General features: G+C 37.9%; 1 protein-coding gene across 1 annotated transcript in view; it reads right to left on the minus strand.

Moving 5' to 3' along the window:
* LOC132113865 (complexin-1) overlaps positions 1-21,950 on the minus strand; it is a 62,548-nt gene extending 40,598 nt beyond the window's left edge. The window contains exons 1-2 of the mRNA XM_059521895.1: positions 21,712-21,950; positions 20,588-20,708 (exon numbers count right to left, since the gene is read on the minus strand). Of these exons, the coding sequence (XP_059377878.1) occupies positions 20,588-20,618 (31 nt within the window). The 5' untranslated portion in view covers positions 20,619-20,708; positions 21,712-21,950. The remainder of the gene's footprint in view (positions 1-20,587; positions 20,709-21,711) is intronic.
* Positions 21,951-27,544: the final 5,594 nt, after the last annotated feature.

Raw genomic sequence — 27,544 nt, forward strand, 5'->3', positions numbered from 1 at the left:
TGAGCATAATGCACTAGTGTTTTTCTTAGCTGTGCTGCAAGATGTACATGTTCAAATGTTTCAAGGACATTTGGTGATCTGACAAATACCCAAATGTCTTATTACTAAAAGCGAAGATTCTACAACCATCTGCCAAGCCTCTGAGGCATCAGTGTTTTAAATATCAATAATTCCCCAGTGTTAGTGAGTGGACAAAGACATCGAAACAAAGAGAGCCAAGCAATATGTTGTAGGTTTTGATTTATGCTGACTCATGTAGCATGACGACCTTCTCTTGGCCTGCCCAGGAATATCAATAGCTATATCTTGCAGAGCCAGGCTGTTTATTTCTCTCAGCATTCCAAGCTTCCGTTTGTTATTGCCTTGTTTGGCTCATCTTTCACAGTAAATGTTTTAGACAAGGACAGCAACAATGGTACAGGAATACCCAAAAGGCAAAAGAAGGAGATCTTATTTTAACAGCTTTCCCCTTTTGTATTCAGACTTAAACTTTGTTCTTAAGCCTGTCAGGTTTAAAGAGCAGTGTTTGATTTTTTTAAAAATTTTTACATGTCAAAAACTTTACTGAAGACTTCATTCCTTAGCACAGCATTATTGACCGTATCCTCAAAAACATTTTAATTTCAAAACATTTTAACATCTGGAAATTTAAGTTTTGCTAGAGTCTACCCTCTTGGTTACTGTTGCTAACTTTACTGACCACTGCTTTGGAATCCTTCATGATTTTCATTAAAATGTTTGCATAAAATTGTAAATAAAAGGCAATTATTCTTAAGTGAGCTGAAATTAATTGTGACAATGCAAATAATTGTTATCTGTCATTTATTTAAAAAATTGTTAATTGATGCTTTAACATAGTTAAAAATGGTAATTTATTTAAATTTGGGAAAATAATCTATATTATCACTAATATAAACACAACACGACTGGTCTGTGCAAGAAACTAAACAGTATTTATATAGTTTTTTACCTCTGATGCAATGCAATCATAGACAGTAAAAGAAATGGACACAGTGACCCCATTGGATTCAAAGGAGACAAGTGAAGTCAATTAGAAATACGCACTTCCTGGGGGTCCAGCGTACTGCGCAGACTCAAACTGAGCTTGATGACGTAAATGTCACGTGAGCAACCTGTAAGTCTTCTAATCACTGTGCCAAGAGAAATCTGAATCATCCACCGAATCTTGCAGACGTTGTTGAAGAATTTTGTCCCATTGCTTTTATGGACTCTCTATGGGCTTCTCCCTTGACTTTATGCTTCCACGTCCCCCCGATAGCCTCATAGACAGTAAAAGATTGCCTGTGAGCTTCTCCTCCTGTCCATACGGTAATTTCTCTACTGTGCAACAGAGATTCGCAGGTTATGACACAATTGTTAGCCTATTTTTTACAAAAACTGTTTCTACGGGGCCACAACGTAAGATACCAGGTAATGGGGCCTTTTATACATTTTGGTGTTTCTTTAGAAATAATGAATGGACAAATGGAGTCTTTAAACGCCTCAGATGTAAAGTTATTCGCTGTCAAAGTGACGCCAAAATGAATGGGAGTCAATGGAATGCTAACAGCAGGTGGGGGTCCGCTAGCCAATGGCGGAGCCCAGGGGTGCTTCAAAAAAATATGAAACCCTGCCCCCCTGACTGCAATGCCTGAACTGCCTGATAGGTGTCTTCTTCTTGCTTTACAGCAGAACGCAGACTTGCATTACCGCTACCTATCTCTCAAGTGGACCATTGACACTCCTATTGAGATTGTAGATGAAGTGTCAATGGTCCACTTGAGAGACAGGTGGTGGTAGGGATAATTTGGTTTTGTTTGTGTATGTTTTTTTTATTTTTTATTTATTTATTTTTTTTTTTAGCCATGATTCCCATCCACTTATATTATACAAGTGATAGACTGCAACGATTTGTTTAAAAAATCTCAGTTTGTGTTCTGCTGAAGAAACAAAGTCACCTACATCTTGGAAGCCCTGGGGGTAAGCAGATAAACATCAAACTTTCATTTTTGGGTGAACTATCCCTATAAGATAGGATTGAATGATTTATATATGGATACAAAATTACACTTGATAGTATCATAGATGAACCTCTTGTGACTCGTTCAACCAAAGCTCACTTTTCATTCAGCCTTGCAGACACATTAAGTGTTATTTACATCACGATAGACCCAGAAAGCTTAGCCTCTCCTCGAGTTATCTGACTCAGCACTCAATGAGCCATACGGTAAGTGTGTTGTTGACCCTCTGGCCGTTGCTCAAAGACTCACACACAGTTGTTGCAGAGATGCAGTCAGTGTACACACTGCCATTGTCTGGATCTATTACATTCGTCATTACTATAATGCATCTGACAGGACCTGCTCACTTGGAAGATTAACCTTTTTATCCTTGAGGGGATACTGGCAAACGGAGTGGGCACGGTAGGCTTCTGTGCAAGATGCTAAAGAAAGCAAGAATGAACATGTACGTTGATCTATTTGTTGCCAGAACCATTTTGATTGTTTGCACATTTGTGTTAAAAGCCTGGGGCTGAACAGTATAATGACAAGTAGGCTCAAAGCAATGCAAACAAAACCCACAACAGCCACAGCACCAGCAGGACAACTGGCGATAAAATTAGCGTATATCTGTTATTCATCCAAATAGATCTATTAAGAAAGTTCTGGAAATCTTAAGGGCTTTTCAAACTATGCTAAAAATGTTTTTTTAAGTAACCTCAAATTGCTTGTACCAAGGGAAAACAGAAACAATGCAATGCTAGAATGTCAAAGCGTGTTGTTTGGCAAAAGACAAGCAATCATGAGATGCCTCAGTGTTTGCCTCATTAAATATTTATACACTTTGTAGTCACCAAAATGTTCACAAGTTGTGCTCAGTTTCAGTGGTTGAGCTGAAATGTCCAACAGTGATTAACATTCTCCTTTGAATTTCATTTTTGTTCATGTTTAGGGAGATTTTAGACAACTAGACTCAGTGTTTTAATACTGTAAATAGGGCTTTTTTAAAGTGTGTTCAGTTTTATCTGAAACAGATTATTGTGAATCATGCATTTTTTATGATGTTAGTTGTTGTGTATGCACAGCATAGTTCAGAAATGAAATGTCAGCTGAGTGGCGCTAAAATGTAAATGTTCTGTTGTGTCTGAAAACATACTGTACTGTATCACGTGAATCTTACTAATAGTGTAAAAGCGAATGTGAGACAACAGCAAATTTGCTGAAGCAATCAGGCAATTTAGCTTGCTTCTTAAAGCACTTTTATCAGGATTTGAATCCGAGCACTCCACATAGCAAGAGCAATACTGTACCAGGTGAGCTACTGAGCAAGTTTACCACACCAGAAAAGCTGTACATATTGAGCTGGTAAAAGCATTTTGACATCATAGCATAGTATTTTGCAAGGAACTGTGTAAAAATAAATATTTATTAATCGTGTATAGCATAAGAAGATCCAATAATCTATATACTGTATCTGGTGCTATACAGTCTAACAATGGTAATCACACACAATTCTGAACCATTACTAAGCACACACCCTGAAACCAGTTTCACAAAATTAATTTTTGCAAGCATTTGGATTCAAACTGGTCAGACCTCACCCAGTGACTGGTGGCACTACAGTATCTTTAATAAAAATATGTTTTGTCTTAGTGCACTGGCTGATTTTTTCACTTGATTAAAGTGTGAACAAAAATCTGCCAGTACACATTATACTCATGAAAAACAAGTGTTTATATCTTATGCAGTGTTATTTCAGAAGTAGATGTGTATAGTTTGAATTATTATTATTATTTTTTATTTATATATATATATAGTCAAAAAATACCAATTAAAACTCATCAAGTAATTGTTGCACTGTGTAAAAAAAAAAAAGAGTTAAAAAAGAGTTAAAAATGTGGGAAATTTTGAATTAAGAAAGAATAGCACTGTGGAAACAACAAGCATGTAGCTTTTTGAGTTTACACCCCCATTCCTGGTTAAATAATCTATTTTAAGATCTCATCGTGTAATGAGCAGATTCTGATTAAACAGCTTCACCCTGATTGCATTCCAGCATCCTTCTTCCCTAATCGAAATCATTAGTAATTAACCGCTTTAAGCATGTACCACCATTGTCCCTGTCTCACCCCTGAAGCCTAGCATATCATTTTGGTTTCCCCCTCATTAAGAAAGCTCAGCATGATACCAACTCAACTTGGAACATGGCCCATGGTGACATCTTGTCCTGTGATGGAACAGCCTCTGTACTGTAAAAACCCAATGTTGGCTTTTATGATGCACTTCCAAAACCACCCACTTGTCCTGTCTCTCATAGATTGAAATGTTGATTCTTCATGTTAAAAATGAGCCAAAACATTGTTTAAATAATTAATCACACCTGGCAGAGGTGTAATAGTAACATAAATCACTGAAAATGCTACACAAACATGATGACAGCTCAAGAAAACAAGATTTTTTTTAATTCTTCATAAATCTTACAGCGTTATCACAGATTCTTGGAAAATATTGGTATATTTAGTCAAATCCAACCCATCATTAACAAGTGTGGCAAAAGTTGCATTATTTTCTAACTATACCATTAAAGCAAACACAAGCCCAGTGATCTCTGACCTGTTAATGTATAAGAACAGAGACACTTCTAACATCTCCTTTGAATGGTCTGTTATTACGGAGTAGGTAGTCACTATGTCGGCCCCCATTTTGAGCTTTTACACTGCTATCTCTGTGCATTAGCCACAAATGGGTTTCTAATTCCATTCCTACATTAGTGTTGCTCGTCCATTGTCTGCTCTGACTTACATTAACAGCAAATGACACTGGTGCTCTGCCCTCCACTGATGTTTTCTTTCATTGATTACTCTGCTGTGCACTTTCCGAGATGTGGCTTCAACGTAAATGACCTTTATTGTTGAAGTGTGCTAGAATATTGTTGTGCAATTCCATTCACGTCTCTGACCTTTCCATGTGTAGCCATGCATGACTCTGGAATTGTTCACCTGCAGAATTGGTTGATTGCAATCGATTTTGCTCCCATTATTATTTTATAAGAGTCACACTATCTGTCTCTGTCTGTCTCTGTCCATCCATTCTGTCTTACTCATATGATAATCTAATGCAAGACAAACCAGTTGCATCAAATACACTTAAGCGTTTTCAAACCTTTGTTTGCTTCCAGATTTAAATTGGATATTGATTCTGGACCCTGCCTTTTGGATCCCATGTTATCTTCTTTTCCCAGGACAGGTTGGTTTGGTCCAGTGCATTTGGCCTGTAGACAGATGTATTTGTGCATTGGAGTGTATGGATGAGACTGATATCACTAGCTGTTGTTTCAAGGACAATGGCACCCTTTGATGTCTGCACTCCAACAGACCCAGAAGTCTACTGACTGCCAGCCATCCATGATGAGGTCAGCATTTCCAAAAACACAACCTAGCCTTTCTTCTCCCAAACACAAACTGCAGTCCTGCAGTCAAGTTAATCTAAGCCAGGACTGTGTAGTATGACCCTCTCAAGGTGATATATTTTTTAGGTGTTAAAATGCCATGGGCTTGGAAGGAAGTGTAGACACAAGATTTTCTCTTTTTTATTTGCTCTTTGAACCCTCCTTTTCTTTTTCCTAGAAGCAGGCCTGTCTGTTTGTCATGCAGAACACACTGACATTTTAGAGGCATCTCTGATCAATAGGGAAATGTGCTGTCATTAATTCAGCTTGTCAAAGAATACAATCACTTTAAAGTGATTCGCCAAGCTCTGGCATTTTAGTTATTTTTGTATATTTCTTTCTAAGATGAGTCCATTTAATAGGATAGTTCATCTAAAAATGGAAAATTCTGTCATCTTTTGTTCACTCTCTTGTTGTTCAAAACCTGTATGACAGTTTTTGGATAACAATGTAACTGTTTTGTATTCAATTACATTCAATTAAATAAAAAATAAATAAAATAAAATTACTTCATACGTGAATGAATAAACCTTTAAAGGTATCAAACAAGCAGTTCTTACAACTTTTGTGCTAATCGCTTTAACACTCTGTTCCTATATAAAGTGCTTTCTGTGCAGTTGTTGTATAAGGTAAACCTACAGCTCTAATAAGGCCGGTGTGTTCAGATTTATTATTCCTATTAATAAAACAAGCCCATGAATTTGAGCAATTCTGCAGCCTCGTCAAAACACCAGCTGTAGTCACAACTGGGGATTCGTGTGTTTTCCTATCTTAGTTACTAATTTGTCATTTTGCTGAAGCTTTTATCCAGAGCAGCATACAGTACACTAATTATAGACACAGTGTGCAAGGACACAATACTGATGGTTCATAGCTACAATCTTGTGAATTTGAACCTATAGTCTAATAATTATTGTACCAGATTATAACCCATTATATTGCACATTCATAACTACAGTACATTTCTGCTTTTCATTTCCTAATTTATTTGTAAATAACTAAACAACACATTCAAAAGACTGAATGCCAGAATGAGTATTCCTTGCATTTATTTTCCTTGTATTTATTTATTTTCATTGTGGTTTTGGATTTGGAAGTAGAACTATATATATATATATATATATATATATATATATATATATATATATATATATATATATATATATAGGGGTGCACAAAAGTTTCTCGGTTTGGTTTTCATGAAAGCACATGAGATTTGGTTTGTTACTCTCACTGCACTATTATTAACTCTTTAAATATAACTATACAAATAAAATAACTATTGATATTTTTTTTTTTTTGTATATTTTGTATTTTAATAGAATAAATTTAATTAAAAAACAAAATAATCTGAGTGATAATACTACTGTATTTAAAAATAAATTGAGTATAAAATAAAATAAATACAGTTATTTTATAGTACACTTAAAAATACAATGCTAATATTAACTATTTTTTTAAATGAATTTTCATTACTTTCAAACCTTAAATCATCAAGCTTTAATTTTGGCAGGTATATGCGTCGCTGAGTTTAGCACTGCAAGAGTGAAGTGGAGTAAATTAAATGCCAGTTTTGCACTTTGCTCTGAAAACAGCAATGCATATATATTTAGCTTTCAGTTTGAGTGGAAATCTTATAAAGTATTACAGTTAGTCGATCTAAAACAGTGAATGTGCATTAACAGCTGTCAATATATATAAACCTAACCTAATTACTCTTAGCAGAATTAGCATAAATACTTCATGCATACACCCACACACTGCATATATAAATTACACACTATGATATAAGAACAAAAATAAGGCTATAAATCATTGCCTAGCTTTTAGAAGACAGGCATTAAGCAAGAGTCAACTGTAAGTGACGAAGTGTATTTGGCTGCTTTTGCTCTCCATGGCTTTCAATACTGGCTGGATGTTTTTGTTTAGATGGAGGTGGTGCTTTCTGGCGGAGCTCTGCAGGGACTCTGTAAAGTGTTGGTGGGTCAGCAGAGGCCTCTCCAGACGCCCACTACTCCCTTTTTCCCTGACGCCTACCTTCACCACTTGGATACCGCTCTGAAGGTATACCGAAACACAAGATTTGTTCTGAGACCTTCAACTCAAATAGAGGGGAAAAAAACTCCTTTACAAAAGAAGCTTTTTCTACAGTAAATCTTTAAGATCACATGATTCCGGTTTTAATAATTTTTTGACCTATGACCAAATGGAAAAGTTTGATGTATAACTCAATTTGGCTTATTGAAAGTTTTAAAATGTTAAAAGCACATGCTTTGAAAAGCATGCGACCTTTTGCAGCCATAGTATTACTGTAAACACAACCCCGTTTGGAGGCCATGGACTATCTTTTTATATTTCTAACGTTGCTCACAGTGCAAAGCTCTCTGTGATGAATGGTTTTGCAATGGTGTTACTGTAGACCAGAACTCTCCACCAGTGTCACAGGGACTACAGTGACTGTGTATGTGGCACAATTTCATATACACCTTTTGTTAAATGACCCTTTCTTTCTCTCTCCTGGATTTTAAGGTGGGGAAGTGGTGAGAGATGCTGAATAGTATATTTTCTCTATGTGCTTTGGAATTCAAGGCTATATATATATATAAGGAAAATTTGTCAATGGAGTAAGAATAGTATGATAATTTAAGGTAAATTCTAAGTCTTTAAGACTTTATATTTACTGCAGTTTTCCTCAAATTTGTCTTTTTAACAGGTATTCTTTCCCCCCATTATTTTAATTAATTAATTAATTAATTAATTATTTTTTTATGTGAAAATTTAATCAAATTTGTAATTTCTACTGCTTTATTATTTCATGGACAAGATTTTTTTTAAGTCATTTGAACATCTGCCATGAAATGTGAAGCCAAAAATAGCTGGTAGTGATCAAAACGTACTGTAGAAACTCGCCTTTGTTCTGTTCAGCACTTCTCCTTTTAGCCACTTAAGGTTAAGGAAAGTTTATTACAACTTTTACAAGAGGGGTAAGCAATTTCCTTGTGACATATGGTAAATTACATAGTCTCCTGTCTGCTTTAGTGGAAGCTTTTTTGATTCATGTGCAGTTACAACTACAACAAGTAAACCATTGGTAGGTTGACTTCCTGAAGTGTGTAAAAACTTCAGCTCTGTGGCGCTGTCAAAACATGTGTTTCTGACATGTCATCTTCTGGCTCAGCCAAGAGAACGTAGGAGTTTTTGGGAAACCTGTTTGAAAACAATCATTATTTTAGAATTTAAGTTTTGTTTGTGGCACACAAATCATAAAAGCTACCTGTAAGGTCTATAGTGACACATATGGGAGAACATTTTAAAAAATAAGGTAAGAAGACCTGTCATGTGAATATAACTGATAATGTATATACTACTGTTTAGTTTGAGATTATATATATATAATCTGTAGATATATAATTTGTAATCCGAACTGTAGATACTTGTCTTTGGTTTGTTCAGCCCCTCTCCTTTTAGTCATTCAAGGCATAGAAAATGAATTACAACATTCACAAGAGTGACTCAGTCAATCTGACCCGATAATTTTAATACTATAGGCAAATATACCACTGTGTTTATTGAAATCCGTGCACTGTATTGCTGTTGTATTAGCTCGAGCAAACAGAACCCTAAAAGAACCAAAAGCACCTTGACCAGATCGTAGAGAGAGAGAGAGAGAGAGAGAGAGAGAGAGATTTTCAGAGTTCAAATACAGAAGTTCCAACCATTAAATTCAATGAGCATTCACACTTGTAGCATGTTTCTGAATTGTTGATAAAGGACTGACTCCATCTCTATGCAAATGAGGCCGAAAAAGACTTTCAATTTAACAGAGTGATCTCTGGTGTTATTGTCGGCACAGGCCAAATGTCTACCGCCGTTCACACGTACACTTCGTATTAAGCGCGCACACACACACACACACACACACACAGAGACAAATGGTCTAGTAGTTAAACAAAAAAAGCACCAGACTGCTTAATAGAGCTCCACACCAGCTTGTGGGTCATAACTGATGAGCTCTGAAGAAAAAATTGACAGAAAGTAGCATCTACAACCGCAGTCACTGAAAGGGAACGGCTTCACAACCTTTTCAGGCCTCCTGTAGGATTAACTCTGCTAGGGACAGAAAGGTTGCCAGAGTTTCATGCTGGGCCGCGACTGCCGTTTTGGACAGTGGTCAAGGGCAAGCAGCGTATCGGCCAAAAGACCTCTGCCCTGTGCCAGCGAGCGATGAAGTTCTCTCGCAGGGATACCGGATAGCATCTCAGAGACCCAACCGGCAGAGCGTACTATGTCAAGATTATCTAACAGCTGACGTGGGCAACCTATTTTTTGCTTGCCGAGGTTCCTTTATGTAATTTGCACAAAATATTATGGGTGTTAGTAATTAACTTTCACTCATTAGTTTGAGATTTTATTTAGAGTCTGTTCAATTCTCAAGGAACATCCTGAGTTTATTGTGTCTGGATCTATTTCTAAACTCAAATATTCCTAATTTATGTCTTGTAGCTATAAAAAAAATCTTAAAACAAGGACTTTTTCAATTTTTTGTCATGCCGGCAGACATATAATAATCTTCCCTGAGGAACTATGGGATTCTGAATATGATAATTGTTCCCTGGGCCAGGCTGTTTTATGACTAAGATTAACCTCACAATGGTATCATGACACTGGATTAATATTAGGCCAACTGCAGGAGGAAAGTAACAGTTGAAGAAAGAGCTTTGAGAGTTGCCTGTAATGAATCAAAGAAATGAAATGTCTAACAGGTTTTAATGGGGCCATTTGGACAACGTTGAGTCACATCTGTAGGTACTAAATCACTTTTGTCCTTAATTTAACTTTTTTATATCAGGCGAGAGGCAGTAATGACCGTGTATGCATCGGGAAGAGAGCATTACCTATTTTTTATCCAGGTTCTTATAAAATATTCATTTACTTCTGATAGTCAAATTTCAGTTTATGAGTTGAGATTCGGATGTTTGATAACAATGCTGTAAAGGTGTCATGCTGATGGTGAGGATGAGGATGAGGTGAAGGACGTTAGTAGTTTATGATGGTGATGATGATTTTTCTAATGACCTACTGACAACTGCCTGAATCAATAACTGCACAGTACAAAGTTAGAGCTGGCAGTTGATTACACTGATGAGCATTTGTTGTTTCTCATTAGATGCTGGGATATATGGAATTTTAGAATTGATGGGCATTCAAATTCTGGGCATCTGCAGAATTTTGTAGTAGATTTTGGTTTTAACCCCCCCCCCCCCCCCCATCCCCCATTGTTAGTCTGGAATGAGAATAGTTTAAGAGTGAGGAGTTGGGTTGGAGTAGGGATGCTGGAAAACTTTTGTGGGACAGAGGTGAGTTGGCTGTATATATATATATATATATTTACATTTACATTTACATTTAATCATTTAGCAGACGCATTTATCCAAAGCGACTTACAAATGAGAACAATAGAAGCAGTCAGGTCAACAAGAGAACAACAACAGTATACAAGTGCCATGACAAGTCTCAGTTAGTCTAGTATAGAACGCATAGATAGGGTTTTTTTTTTTTTTTTTTTCCTCAATAAAATTAAAAGACAAGAAAAGGAAAAGTGCTAGTGTTAGTTGGTTAAGTGCAGGCGAAAAAAAGATGAGTCTTTAGCTGTTTCTTGAAAATGAGTAAAGACTCAGCTGTACGAATTGAGATTGGGAGGTCATTCCACAAGCTGGGCACAGTCCAGGAAAAGGTCCGTGAGAGTGATTTTGAACTTCTTTGGGATGGTACCACAAGGCGTCGATCACTTGCAGAGCGCAAACTTCTGGAGGGCACATAAGATTTAACCAATGAGTTTAGGTAAGTTGGTGCCGTGCCAGTGGTCGTCTTGTAGGCTAGCATCAGTACCTTGAATTTGATGCGAGCAGCTACTGGTAGCCAGTGTAACCTGATGAGGAGAGGAGTAACGTGAGCTTTTTTTGGCTCATTGAAGACAACCCTCGCTGCTGCATTCTGGATCAATTGCAGAGGCTTGACAGTACATGCAGGAAGGCCAATAGTACAATAGTCCAGTCTGGAGAGAACAAGAGCTTGGACAAGAAGTTGGGTAGCTTGCTCTGACAGGAAGGGTCTAATCTTCCTAATGTTGTATAAGGCAAACCTGCAGGACCGGGTAGTTGTAGCAATGTGGTCTGTGAAGCTTAACTGATGATCCATCACAACTCCTAGGTTTCTAGCTGTCCTCGAAAGAGTAATGGTTGATGAGCCCAGCTGTATAGAGAAGTTGTGATGAAGCAATGGGTTAGCTGGAATCACCAGGAGTTCTGTCTTCGTAAGGTTAAGCTGAAGGTGATGGTCATTCATCCAGCTAGAGATGTCACTCAGACAGGCTGAAATGCGAGCAGCTACCGTCGGGTCATCTGGTTGGAATGAGAGGTAGAGTTGGGTGTCATCAGCGTAGCTGTGATAAGAAAAGCCATGCTTCTGAATGACAGATCCTAATGATGTCATGTAGATGGAGAAAAGAAGTGGTCCAAGTACTGAGCCTTGAGGAACCCCAGTAGCAAGGTGGTGAAACATCACCCCTCCAAGACACACTGAAGGATCTGTCAGAGAGGTAGGACTTAACCCACAGGAGTGCTGTTCCAGAGATGCCCATCTTTCTGAGGGTGGACAGGAGAATCTGGTGATTAACAGTGTCAAAAGCAGCAGAAAGGTCCAGTAAGATGAGTACCGAGGATTTTGAAGCTGCTCTTGCTAGTCGCAGGGCTTCAGTAACCGAGAGCAGATCAGTCTCAGTTGAGTGGCCACTTTTGAAGCCAGATTGGTTGCTGTCCAGGAGGTTGTTCTGTACAAGGAACATAGAAAACTGGTTGAACACAGCTCGCTCAAGTGTCTTTGCAATGAATGGAAGAAGGGATACCGGTCTGTAGTTTTCAAGAATATATATATATATATATATATATATATATATACACACACACACACACACACACACACTTGCCACTTTATTAGGTACACCTTGCTAGTATCGGGTTGGACCCCTTTTGCCTTCAGAACTGCCTTAATTCTTTGTGGCATAGATTCATCAAGGTGTTGGAAACATTCCTCAAAGATTCTGGTCCATATTGACATGATAGAATCACGCAGTTGCTGCAGATTTGTCGGCTGCACATCCATAATGTTAATTTCCTGTTCCACCACATCCCAAAGCTGCTCTACTGGATTGAGATCTGGTGACTGTGGAGGCCATTTGAGTAAAGTGAACTCATTGTTATGTTCAAGAAACCAGTCTGAGATGATATGAGCTTTGTGACATGGAGCATTATCCTGCCTGAAGTAGACATCAGAAGATGGGTACACTGTAGTCATAGAGGGATGGACATGTTCAGCAACAATACTCAGGTAGGCTGAGGCATTTAAACGATGCTCAATTGGTACTAAGGGGCCCAAAGTGTGCCAAGGAAATATCCCCCACACCATTACACCACCAGCAGCCTGAACCATGAGGCAAGGCAGGATGGATCCATGCTTTCATGTTCTTTACGCCTAATTCTGACCCTACCATCTGAATGTCACAGCAGAAATTGAGACACATCAGACCAGGCAAAGTTTTCCAATCTTCTATTGTCCAATTTTGGTGAGCCTGTGTGAATTGTAGCCTCCGTTTCCTGTTCTTAGCTGACAGAAGCAGCACTCGGTGTGGTCTTCTGCTGCTGTAGCCCATCTGCTTTAGGGTTCGACGTGTTGTGCATTCAGAGATGGTATTTTGAACTTGCTTTGAACTTCAGCAAGTCATCTTCACCACATTAAGATGACTAAATGCATTGAGTTGCTGCCATGTGATTGGCTGATTAGCAATTTGTGCTACCAAGCAATTGCACAGGTGTACCTATTAAAGTGGCCGGTGAGTGTGTGTGTGTGTGTGTGTGTGTGTGTGTGTGTGTGTGTGTGTGTATGTATATATATATCATGCTAATTCATTTGATTATCTTGAGGAGATCCATCTGTGCTGAATTGATTGATTATACCTGCACGTACAATTGTCCATGTGTATATTGTTATTCCTTACTTGTTCTATTTTATATTATGTTATTATCTGTGTTTTTGTTCTGTCGCTGTCATTCTGTTTCACTGCCGAAGCTTCTGTCACGAAAAAAAAATTCTCGTATATGTAAACATACCTGGCAATAAAGTTCCTTCTGATTCTGATTATCTGTTCGTGCACCTTCTGAACCTGGTTAATAAAACATTGATTAAATTAATTATTCAGTGACGTTCTCATTTGTTTTCGTTCATGAATGACTCTATGTTTTTTAATTGCTTACTAATGAAGATCATTTCACTTCCTTTTTTTCCTTCAGTAAAGTGTGCTTGCTGTGTCAAACTGGCAAAGACCTTATGGGGCCCCATGGCATCGTGTAGGACCATCGGCCACTCCAAAGTCATGACTCATCCATTTGTAACACACATGAATGGCTGCAGCTTGACCAGATATCTAACCCGTGGTCATTCTGGGGACAGAGCCCATCTGTGCTGTGTCTGTATGTGAATGTGCACACATACGAGTGTGTGTGCAAATGTGTCACTGCATGTGACTTGGCAATTAAAGGACACTTATTGTGAACTGACGTGTTGACAAGTTGTCCACATGCAAAATTTGCACACGAATGGATCACAATGCTAATTTGATGCATGCATTAATGCATTGTGGATATGTATATTTGTGTGTGTGTGTGTGTGTGTTTGTGTCATGATGGCAGGTTTTTTTCTCTGTGTGGAACTGAAATGGCTATTGCACATTGTAGTCCCTGCAGCTCAGAGCCAGAAACCTACAGCCAGAGAACCTGCCCATGTGTCTTACCATGTGGTATATATACTGTATACACACATACACACACACACACACACACACACACACACACACACACACACACATATATATATACTGTATATATACACACACACACACACATATATATATATATATATATATATATAGTACAGACCAAAAGTTTGGACACACCTTCTCGTTCAAAGAGTTTTCTTTATTTTCATGACTATGAAAATTGTAGATTCACACTGAAGGCATCAAAACTATGAATTAACACATGTGGAATTATATATGGAATTATATACATAACAAAAAAGTGTGAAAGAACTGAAAATATGTCATATTCTAGGTTCTTCAAAGTAGCCACCTTTTGCTTGGATTACTGCTTTGCACACTCTTGGCATTCTCTTGATGAGCTTCAAGAGGTAGTCACCTGAAATGGTCTTCCAACAGTCTTGAAGGAGTTCCCCGAGAGATGCTTAGCACTTGTTGGCCCTTTTGCCTTCTGTCTGCGGTCCGGCTAACCGCTAAACCATTTCGATTGGGTTCAGGTCCAGTGACTGTGGAGGCCAGGTAATCTGGCGCAGCACCCCATCAATCTCCTTCTTGGTTAAATAGCCCTTGATGGCTTCAGTGTGATTCTACAATTTTCATAGTCATGAAAATAAAGAAAACTCTTTGAATGAGAAGGTGTGTCCAAACTTTTGGTCTGTACTGTATATATACACACACACATTTTCCAGCCAGGCGGTATTCTAGTGATAATGAAACTTCAACCATTCCACAGTTTTTATCACTCCGCTTGCATTATTTCTCACAGCAAGTGTCATGTTGGGAACCAAAATCCAAAACCCACTATAATTTTATAAATAATACTGTTGTTGTGTCATTAAATGGAGTTTTTAGGTTAAAATGTAGTTCTTTACAACCTTTGAGGATGCTTTGTAAATAGCTCATTGGTCGTTCTAGTTTTTATTGCCCTTCCTCTGCCTGATTTCCTTCACTCAGCTTAGAGGCTTACATTACAATGAAAACTTGACTGTCAGATTAGTCCAAGAGTTTGGCTCTAAGAGCTCTTAAAAGCCATATAATCAATTTAATGTTTGTCTGATTCCAGCTGAAGATCTCAGCTGGCGTATTGATTCCAGTACATTGCATTTACCGTTCTTCTCATTACATGGTAAAAATTCATGTGGGCTGAAAGCAAGTGATCAGTCATTTATAGGTCAACACATATATCAATAGGCATTAGCCCTGGTGCTGCACAGAGCTGGGCTTCCTGACATCACAGGCTTTGATTTCCCTAAATTACACGGGAATATAGATAGACAAATTTCATTATCACTTATGCACATTGTTACTGTGGTAATTTAAATGTTTGGGTTTTAGTTCATATCTGTTTGCTTTAAGGTCATCTATATGGTAGTGCAAGAACTTTTAAACTGGGGTCTGGGGTGGGGTGTGATGGTGCAGAAAATTTTAGAAATGACAAAGTTTTAACATTTATAAAATTACAAATTATGGGATTAAACATTATGGGGGGAAAACCAATTGTCCCAAAGACCCTCTTATGTTTAGAATTACTTTCTGCAGATTCAGAACTGTTCTCATAAAGACTGTCACTTGTTTTGTTACTAAATTAATCCGCATTTCTGAGTAAATTTATTTAATAGATGATTCAGTGACATCCACATTAACACTCACTTGTTTCCCTACTGAATGATTCCGTGTTTTTTGAACAATTCAGTTGACTGAATTATTCCATGACTCTCTTGTAAAGACAATCGCTTGTTTTTACCACCTGGACGATTCAGTATTTTTGAACAAATCTGTTGAATGAATGATTTAAAGACTCACTCATAAAGACATTCACTTGTAAAATACACCACTGTAAAAATGTAACCTGGAGAAAGAGTCATTTATTGTATGAATATATATTTAATCAATAAAAATCTTGTCTTTAGTATATTAACACTATAAAAGACAACTCATTTAACAAAACATGTTGTTGTTGTTTTAATATCCCTCCTACTGTTTTTCTCAAACAGATGGGTTTTTAAGATTTTAGGAAAAGGATCATCATATTTTGTGGCTTTAGGCATTAAAAAGATGAAAAACCCCAATGATGATGTACTTCTAAATACTGCATATATATTTAAATTAATGTATTTATTATTATTTGCAGTTATACACATTTTACATTACAAAAATCTTTATTTTTTTAATTTTTTTTTAGTTCAATAAAATGCTCTTAATCAAAGTAGAATAAGTTTCTTGCAACTGACAAACAAGCTTGTTGGCTATTTACAATAAGGGGTGAGCTTTTTTGATATGCCCTGCCACCACAGTACAGAAGCTTAAAATGGGAAAACATGACATAAGTAACAGCTTGTTTTCAGATGATTAATTTGTTTGGACATTAAGGTGAATCAAATTAACCCCTGTAACAGCTGTGATGTGGTATTACAGCACAGTTTTGCACAGACATCAATTCAAAAGATCTCAATTTAGTTCATTTCAATTGACTTGAAGTTGCATTGTGCTTTTGATTAGGGGCATTTGATTAGATTAAGCATTTCCTCGACCCACGCTAATGCATGACCCTTTGTCAGAGTGGCCGGCAGAACCCCACAGGAAGCGCGAGAGTGACGCTAGTGTGAAGGTGATCTGATTCAGGTCCTAACGCTCCAGTGCAGTTATTAAAATTGGATTCAACTGAGCAGTTTCTGCATATTAATGACAAGAGGTGTTAATTTACCACAAATGTGAGCATCCCAATTAACAAAATCAGATGTACAGTGAGGCCTAAAAAGAACACTGAAAATTTGCAATTTAAACCTGGAAACAAACTTAAAAAATTAAAGCACAGTCAGGCATGTCAAGCTTATTAACAATGCTGACCAACTCTACTCAAGACTTTCTTTCCACCCCGCTGAGCTGCTTTAGCCAGAGAGACGCAGAGAAAGGAGAAAAGGGTTATCAGGGTTATAGCAGGGAAATACTGTAAAAATGTATGTGTATGTCAAGTCAAGTCACCTTTATTTATAGAGCACTTTATACAATACAGATTGTTTTTAAGCAGCTTAACAATAATAAATAACAGCATCAATAGCTACGTTTCCTTCAAAAGCTGAAAATTTTACTTATGCATAAAATTAGAATATCGCATGAAACATTTGCAATTAAAGCAATTTTCAGTTTGAATAAAACTGTCACTTCCTGGATAACTGGCGCAAAGTATTAATATTAGGAATTTGCTCCAACTGGGGAAGGCTGTGCCTATTTTTTCCTCTAAATAAATTATGAAGTGCAATAAAAAAAAAATCTTGCCTTCGGAGGGAGATGATCTTCAGGAACACAACTGAATGAGACAGTTCTCAGAGGTAATTATACCAAAAAATGTTTTAGTACATTTTGAGATTGTGTGCAATGAGACTGGTGCGCCGGTTGGTCCAGTGATCCAATCACATGAGTTTTTTTTTTTTTTTGTGCATCAAGGAATTTATTTGGTAAAAGTGTTTCCATTGTAGTTTATGCATGTATGTTTTCTTATCAGATCAAAACATTGTCTACCTCAATTAGAGAGCATATGTTTTATGTTTTTTTAGGCAAATCTTGGCATTTCCATTTTTTAATGCAGCATCAGTCAGTTCAGTGTTGGTCCAGTTCAGTTCAACAACAGTCTAAAGTTCATAAATTATGAAATATGTTTGATGCAGAAGACAATAGTGTCATTATTCAGCTCAGTTCAGTTCAAGTTTTGTTCTCATCCAATTGTGTCAGTGCTGTCAATCAGTATCACTAAATATTTAGTGTCTTTTAAACCCAACTAAGCAAGCTGAAGTGCAGCACTGAGCAAAAGAAAACAGAGCAAATGTGTGTGAAATTCGGCAAGAAAGTGAGATGAGTAAGTGTGAGAGTGCATGTGAGAATAGGGGTGGCCTCCCATTCTGGTTGCATTCTTGCTGATGCTGCTGGGATGCCCAGGAGATTTCTCTCACATAACCGTGATTAGTCTTACATCCGTGAGCTTTAGTGCTGAACTCTCTCACCACATGCTGACCTGCTGCCTCTAAATCTCTTACTGAGCCAGACAGGCCCATTATTTCACTTCAGCCTGAGCTTTATTATCTAATATCGGTCAGAACCGTTGTGTGGGGGCCTGTCAAAACGGCTGATGGCAAATGGAGATTGCCTGTTCTATGATTTACAGGATCAATCAATGGTGGAGACCGCAAGCATAAAAAAAAAATAAAAAAAAAAAAAACCTGCAGCAGTTTTAATCTTGACCAGTATACAGTAGTAACGCATTTATGGATGCATCTGAATGATGCAATTAAAGCTTTAGAGCGAATGCATACAACCTCTTCCATTTATTTATTATAATGGGATTGGTTTTCTTTAACTCATCAATTTGCATATTTAATTATGAATGGCCTGTTTCCTTGTCGGGTCTTGAATGTCTTCCTTGTGCTCTGTGTCTCCCTGTTGGATTATTAAAGACTCTGTTAAAGTTTTGTGAAATCTCCAAGTCTCCTTGTTTCATGACATAAAGATTGTATAGACTTCTAAAGCTGACACCACAGTTACCAAAGATGTACTACTATTTAAGCCATGTCAAGTCACCTTTATTTATATTGTGCTTTAAACAATAAAAATTGTTTCAAATCAGCTTTGTAGTATGAACTTCACGAAATGAGAGAAATTCAAATTATACTGTAAAGGAGCTCTAATAAAGATAACAGTGTCATTTATACATGTTTGAATTTGTTGTTCTGTAGCATTTGCAGCAAAAATATCTAAGATAAATTGGCGGTTTATTCTTAAACCGAATAGTGGAAGCATAGTTACAGTTTGATATTTATTTTTTGTTATTTAATTATGTATATATGAAATGATGTTATTATGTTATGACTTAGACATTTTTACATATATTAATAATATTATTTCTTTTAATAGTAATTGGCGGCCCACCTGCAATACCATCACACCCACTAGGGGGCCGCGGCCCACAGGTTGAAAACCACCGCTTTAACCATTTAGAACAACCATTATTGTGTGCACCCTGCTGAAAACAAGACGCAACCATGAGAGTGATCATCATTTGTGCAGAGCCAAAGCCTGATAATAAGCCAACCTAAAACTTATTCTCTTGCTGCCTTGCAAGCACGGGTAATTCCTGCAGGAAATGCAAATCTAGTTATAGGCCACTTTAAATCTTTTAAAACATAATTACTCCAAAAACATCTGTAGCCAGGATCAATTTATCTTAGACATGCACTGCTACTCTTTGAAAAGGACATGAGAGGACGAGAGAGGAAAGTTGGGAGTAAACATGAAGCTGGGGACCAGATTCTCTTCTCAAGGGTGAAATCCCTTTTGGTACAGCTCAGTGGATTTCACTCATTTTCTTTATCGATGGAACAAGTGGACTAGGGCAGGACCCTCATGGGCTGCTTTCCCCTGCAGCTGGTTAATGAAACAGGTCGTACGCCACCTTTTTAAAGCACATCCCTGCTAATCAACTGCCGCAGTCCTGCTCTTGTGACATCCCTCAAGACTGGACTGTCAATCTCAGTCTTGATGGGGATAAGTGCTTTGACGGCCAGAATTACGCACAGTGTAAGACGGATAAATTCCTCATTATGGATACAAAGGAGATTAATGGAACACATTAAGATGCCATTCTGTTTGGACATTTAATACCAATATTTATGAAATTGTTATTATTTTGATTAGGCACAGCAGAGCACATTGTCAATTGTCAGTAATTCTGGTGTGTCTGGATGTGATATATGTCTTGCAAAAATAATTAAAATGGAAATAATAATAATGAACAAAAAGATCATTAAAAAAATGATAGAGAATAGAGATAAATAGAGAAAAACATCTGAATTGGCTTCCAAAAAAACAAACCCCCTTGTCATGAAAACAACAGAGTGCTGCGGCAGATTTTGAAATGCACAAAGACTCACGACCTCTGTTTGTGACCAAATACCATACCAAGAGATCAAGTGCTTTCTAATCACAATATAATCTTAGACCTCACGGTTTGGCTTAGAAGATAAGCTACACAAGACTAAGGTAAATAGGAAAACACTACTACAAAGCAAAAAAAGCAAGTATTTTGTTAACTTTCCATGTGTATGCAAATTAAGAGCAGTGCATGACATATAAGCCAAGAGAAAGGTAATACATAGGCACTCTGAACATAATGGTAATTCTGTGCAAGCTTAATGCATGAATGTTTTCTGCTCAGAGTCTATTCTCTCTCTCTCTCTCTCGTGTGTGATGTTTGGAGAAATGGGGAAGTCTGAAACTTACCTCCCAACGCTTGCTTCATAACAAAATTCATGATGATGGCTTTTTATTCCTGCCTTCTTCAACGAAATATTACATTCAGGTTAAGCTTTTCAAGTTGTCCCTTTGATTCCAGATCTACAATGTGAAACAGACAATTACTTAATAGCAAAAAATTAGTTTGTATAAACAGCTATTCCCTTTATAAAAAAAAAGAAAAAAAAGAAGAAGAAAAAAAAAGTGGATGTGAGCAGATTTTTTTTCCCGTAGGAGCTATTTCCTGACTGATAGACTAAATAGTTCATCTGAGTATGTGTGTGATTTTGTAATATTAAATAATGTGTTTGACTGGATCAAAAACATAGGCGTCACAGATGAAGGCATATTTAGGTTATATGACAATTCATTAATAAAGACTAAACAATAGTGACTGCATGGCATATGCAGTACTATCCAGCCGATCAGTTCACAAGATGCGACATATGAAGGACAGTAAAGGTCAATATACCTCGCATACAGTTCACAAAAAGTGCAGAGTTGTAAAATTACCACGGGCTACCATTAGTGGCTTATCGGTGCCTGCAAGTAACTTAACCTTCACTAGGAAAAATAGCGTTAATGACATGCTCTGGGACAAGCATACATCGTGTACATTTGAAGTAAATCTACAAGGAGCGTTTGTTCTTCTCGATGGCAATGGCAATATTACATGCAACCTGTATATATAATAACATTTGTGGGAAAAAAGCGTATTGTCATGATCGTTTCGCATTGTTGGAATAGATGATATTACAGAACAAGGCATGACTGGATCCTTTAATCTGTGTGTAAACTTTCCCTCATCCGTCCGAATCAAACCCACACGCTTATAGTCCGAGTGTACCGAAACGTTGGCTGATGAATGATCCCGGGTAAATCTCGTACGATGCTTTGCTCTTAGTGTCTCCTTACGCCTATAAAATGCGTTAAAATGACCCGCTTTAATATTTACTACCGTTCCCGATACGTGCGGAAGACAAAATCACTTCCTCGTTCATTGAGGCTGATTTCAGCACCATTGCTGGCGGACAACTCCCGCTCCATCCCAAATAGAGCAAAAGCCAAACGCTCGCGATCCACTCACATAAAGGTCATAATTACCTGAACAGCGATTTCAAATGTCTCGAGAGGCTGATTAACTCCTAAAAATGAAAGTTGGGCAGTGATGATACAGCGAGGCTTTAACTGCTCGTTCCTAACACCTCTGGTTTCCAGGCAAAAGAAGGACGTCCTTGTTTCTCGTGCTTAGAAAGGCAGTGTGAGTGTCTGTGAGGGGAACTGCAGCTGCCGCTAATAAAGGCACTCACTGAATCACATGGAGAGCTCCCACATGAAGCGTCCCATGTTCTGAGCGATCTGTTTTAACGACTGTGGCTGTCTTGATGTGTCCTGCTACATATTCCCATTATATATTTGTGCAATCCCAGCGCAAGGGTATGAGCTTATTTAATTGCACATAGAATGCAAATGTCTTGTCGCATTTAAATGGGACATGCACGAAAGGTTACATATTGTATGTAGGCTGTGGTGCAATGCATTTAGTTTTACGGTACAGTATGATTGATTGATTTAACCTCCGTTTGCTTGGCCTCACCTCGATTCATCCTTGAAAGCTGTTGGATGCGATTCTGCATGCGTTTTCCTGACAAAGCATGATTTCAATAAGTGTGGCCGATATATTTACCCTAGAGCGTGATGAGTGCTGGTGAAGTGGTACAGATGTACTTCGGGTTCATTGTTGTGTGCAATTAAATCATCTTTAGTGAAACCATAATCCACCAAATCCAAGAATGGATGCATTAAAGCAGGTCAAACCTGCTACTGTGTGCCTCATTTGCGAGATATTCCCTATTAGATCATACTAATAGATCATTTACCTTATTCAGGTCTACAAACACCTGTAGGAATAATAAAAAAAAAAACTATCCAACACATGTGTCTTTGTTTCTTTCTAATTTGTTATGAAAATTGTTTTAACACCACATATTTTTTCCATATAGCAACTGGAAATATATATATTTTTTTTTCATCTAATGAACTTACAAATTCTTGTCAAGGCAATTAAAGATTATTTAGTATCTAGCAAAGCTACAAACTTTGTTCTTCCATCACTATGTTTGATTTTCAAAGCCCACTGCATGACGGCATTACTGTTTCTTAAAACTAGATGCAAACATATTTTCCTGACACGAATTTGTATGACCTCACTCATACGATTTTATACGATTGTCTCACACCCAGTGACAGTTAGGTTTAGGGGCGGGGTTAGGTGTAGGTCATTCCTAAAATTTACACGATTTGTGCAACTCGTAAAATACGTAAGATTTGCCAAAAATCGTATGAATTTCTAGAGTGTGGTCGTACCTATTCGTACGAATAAGCCACCTCGTAAAATATGTACGAATTGCCGTGAGATCGGGTTGAAATATATTAAACCCAAGAGCTGCAATGAGATGCATAAGCCTCAACACACAAATCTCAAACAAGGTGAGATCAACAAATGTTAATTCAGTACTCTAAACATTTTGAAGTCACTGACAACAGCAGCAGCATAAATTAAGCCAGCAAAATATATATTATTGTAACATATATCTGACAAATTTGTTAATTATTTTATTTTATTTTATTTATACATTTTTTATTTTATTTTTTATTTTGCAAATAGCATTATATATATAGACACAGAGTATTGCTTGCAAATGTTATACACTATTGAGTGTTATATACATTTACCAGCCACTTTATTAGGTACACCTGTTCAATTGTTGGTAACACTAATTGCTAATCAGCCAATCACATGGTACCAACTCAATGCATTTAGTCATCTAGATGTGGTGAAGTTGAATTGCTGATGTTGGTGCCGCTCCTGTCAGGTAAGAACAGGAAACAGAGTCTACAATTTGCACAGGCTCACCAAAATTGGACAATAGAAGATTGGAAAAATGTTGCCTGAACTGCTGAGTCTTGCTGAGACATTCTGAAGGTAGGGTCAGAACTTGGCATAAAGAACATGAAAGCATGGATCCATCCTGCCTTGTGACTACAGTGTACCCATCTTCTGATGTCCACTTCCAGCAGTATAATGCACCATGTCGCAAAGCTCATATCATCTCAGACTGGTTTCTTGAACATGACAATGAGTTCAATTTACTCAAATGGCCTCCACAGTCACCAGATCTCAATCCAGTAGAGCAGCTTTGGGATGTGGTGGAATGGGAAATTAACATTACGGATGTGCAGCCGACAAATCGGCAGAATCTCTGAGAAATTTTCAACCTTGTTGAATTTATGCCATGAAGAATTAAGGCAGTTCTGAAGGCAAAAGTGGGTCCAACCTGGTACTAGCAAGGTGTACCTAATAAAGTGGCCTGTGTGTGTGTGTGTGTGTGTGTGTGCTCTTGTTTTTGTGACATACCAGGACACAACTCTGTATAATGATATGGGTATGACACAGGTTTTACAAGGAGAGGGTGACTTATGAGGACATAACTCATGTCCTCATTTTTCAAAACGCTTATAAATCATACAGAATGAGTTTTTTTTTGAGAAAGTAAAAATGCACAAAGTTTCCTTTGAGAGTTAGGGTTAGGTGTAGGGTTGGTGAAGGGCCAACAGTTTGAGAATATACAGTTTGTACGGTATAAAAACCATTACGCCTATGGTATAAACCCACTTTTCACAAAAACAAGCGTGTGTGTGTGTGTGTGTGTGTGTGTGTGTGTATTAGTAGTGGGCCGTTATCGGCGTTAAAGTGCTACGTTAACGTGAGACTCTTATCGGGTGATTAAAAAAAATATAGCTGTTAATCTATTCTCAAAGTTGGGTTGAGAGCTGGGTCTATACTAGGCGAGCTATGATGACTTTCACCTTGATATTTTAGCACGGATGTATACCTAACCGAATTGCACTGTAGGGGGTGAGAAAGAGTCTTTAAACCTGTGTGTATACCTACTGTGAAATTACCAAATCAAACGTGACGTGCTAACATGGATGCAGTTAAGATGCCGCCTGATTTGCTTCAGGGATTTTTTTTTTTTTTAAGAAGCTCAATGGAAACCTCGACAAGACGCACGCCTGTTTCACACATACTCTGTCTGCTGTGTGTATGCAGTCCGTGTGCGTTATGTATGTGGTGCTGAAGCAGCATGGACTCATTGTGCTTTCACACAGGACGCGTTTGCAGTCCGTTACTCGGTACGTAAACGATCGCTGCACTGCTGCAGACGCACCGCTCCTGGAACGCACTGACGGACCGCAACTGCGTGAACGCTGGAATCCGTTAACATGGGTGCGTAAAAAAAATACGCAATGCATATGCACTGCAGACGGATTATGTGTGAAACAGGCATAAGGTTGTTTGCACCTTGTGCAATGTGGAATACGTTTACAGCTTTCTCAAGCAGTTTGTGATGCATTTTGGAAACAGGAGATGAGCCCCTGGTCTAATGCACCACCTGTCTTGAGAAACCCGTTCTAAAAGACTTAAAGTTACTTTTAGTCATTATTTTATTTGGGTAGCACACATATTCGGAATGCCTTCGGCAGAATTCAAATGAGCCATTTTAATCTAGATTAATCTAGATTAATTCCAAGATTGCAGTGAGGTTAATCTAGATTAAAAAAAATAATCTATGCCCACCACTAATATATATATATATATATATATATATATATATATATATATATATATATATATATATATATATATATATATTATATCTCGTTCACTTGCAGAGCGCAAACTTCTGGAGGGCATATAAGATTTAACCAGTGAGTTTAGGTATGTTGGTGCCGTGCCAGTGGTCATCTTGTAGGCAAGCATTAGTCCCTTGAATTTGATGCGAGCGGCTACTGGTAGCCAGTGTAACCTGATGAGGAGAGGAGTATCGTGAGCATTTTTTGGCTCATTGAAGACAACCCTCGCTGCTGCATTCTGGATCAATTGCAGAGGCTTGACAGTACATTCAGGAAGGCCAGCCAGTAGAGCATTACAATATTCCAGCCTGGAGAGAACAAGAGCTTGGACAAGAAGTTGGGTGGCTTGCTCTGATAGGAAGGGTCTAATCTTCCTAACGTTGTATAGGGCAAATCGGCAGGACCAGGTCGTTGTAGCAATGTGGTCTGTTAAACTTAACTGATGATCCATCACAACTCCTAGGTTTCTGGCTGTCCTGGAAGGAGTTATGGTTGACAAACCCAGCTGTATAGAGAAGTTGTGATGAAGCAATGGGTTAGCTGGAATCACCAGGAGTTCTGTCTTCGTAAGGTTGAGTTGAAGGTGATGGTCATTCATCCAGCTAGAAATGTCACTCAGACAGGCTGAAATGCGAGCAGCTACCGTCGGGTCATCTGGTTGGAGTGAGAAGTAGAGCTGGGTATCATCAGCGTAGCAGTGATAAGAAAAGCCATGCTTCTTAATGACAGAGACCACATATAATAGACATGCTTTGTCAAATTCAGTGATTAGTCCGATGCCTTGTAAACATAACTTCACTTCCAGACTGGTACTCTCCAATTTCCCACCAACTTTGAAGCTGCTGATATTTGGGTATGGCTTGTAAGTGTAGGCAGCCATGATTTAGAAATTACCATTAATACATGTCATGAGATTATCATGGCTATATCTGTTATTTCTGAAACCTTCCCTGCATTTTTAAAGCCAACTTGATCTAAAAATGCTACAGGTAAAGTGTCATATTGCAGCAGAATTTACAATGCACGCAGTAGTGATGTATCATCTTTATGATTTGACCGTCCTCCCTACCCTTCTGCACTGCAATATTTTATTCTGCTTTGTATTCAAATCCACCCATTTGTACTGATCCCAAAAGAGAAAATGATTCACATATGGGGGAGTGAAGGCTGGTAATAACTTGGATTACAGGACGCAGTGGGTGTCAGATTCCCTGGGAATTTTGAAGTTGACATTTTGAGACATTTTGCCTCCCACCGCGCAGTTACAAACAGCAGTGGAGAAGCATTCAGCCTCAATCAGCGTTCTCGCCCACACAAGAACTTCCCAAATGCTAAACACTGCCTAAATACGTTACTTTCTGACCAACAGCAAGCATACAATACTGATTAGGATGATCGCAGTGATGATCACAATGAAGCTAGGTGGTAATATTTTTCGAACAGCTGCATTCTTGCTTTTTTCAATTTTTTTTTTAAATGTATCAATTAATGCTACCTCCTTAAATCTGCTCCTTAAATTAGAGATTCATTCCCCACATCTGTGTTTATCTGTGTTGGCTCTGTCTCTCATTTCAATCTAAACACATTAAAATGTAAAATGGCTTTGGGGCTGAACTGAGTAGCATTATCAAAACAGCCTGTCACACTTTTTCAGCATTTGATTTCTTGTCTCTATTTGTGGAGTCATTGCTACTTAGAATTGGAGATGTCTTTCGAAAATTGTGACATTAGAGTCACTATCCAAATGTCAATCTTTCTCATCTTTGTCTAAAGATGACGGTTACTCAGTGACGCACACTTTCCCATAGTAATCAAAATAGTCTGACATTTATTTAAACCTGATTTTATTTCATGCTGCATTTTCAGACAGTGTTCAGTTGATTTTCCCCAAGACTGTGCCAGCTAAAATACATATAATTTTTAATGTTTAGCATTTTTAATAAGCAGCAGCATCCAGTTCATGGCCAAATAATGGAAAAGTAACCTGAATCAACTTATTATTGGGTAAACAACATGAGTAGCTTTTCATTAAAACTCTTGTGTCCTTCATCATGAGCTGTTGCCATGCCGTGTTGTTTTCATTTTTTTTAATCATGCCATAGTCAATTAAGGGAACCGCCTGTACTTTAAATGGGTATTAGCAAAAATTCCAGTCTGCAAAATTGTCTAAATCATGAACTATAGAAACTGAAACGCCCACACATCGTATTTTATAGCAGGTAACATATCTTCAGCTTTCAAAGAGAA

The sequence above is a fragment of the Carassius carassius genome, chromosome 33 (assembly GCF_963082965.1).
Source record: "Carassius carassius chromosome 33, fCarCar2.1, whole genome shotgun sequence".
Taxonomy (NCBI): Eukaryota; Metazoa; Chordata; class Actinopteri; order Cypriniformes; family Cyprinidae; genus Carassius; species Carassius carassius.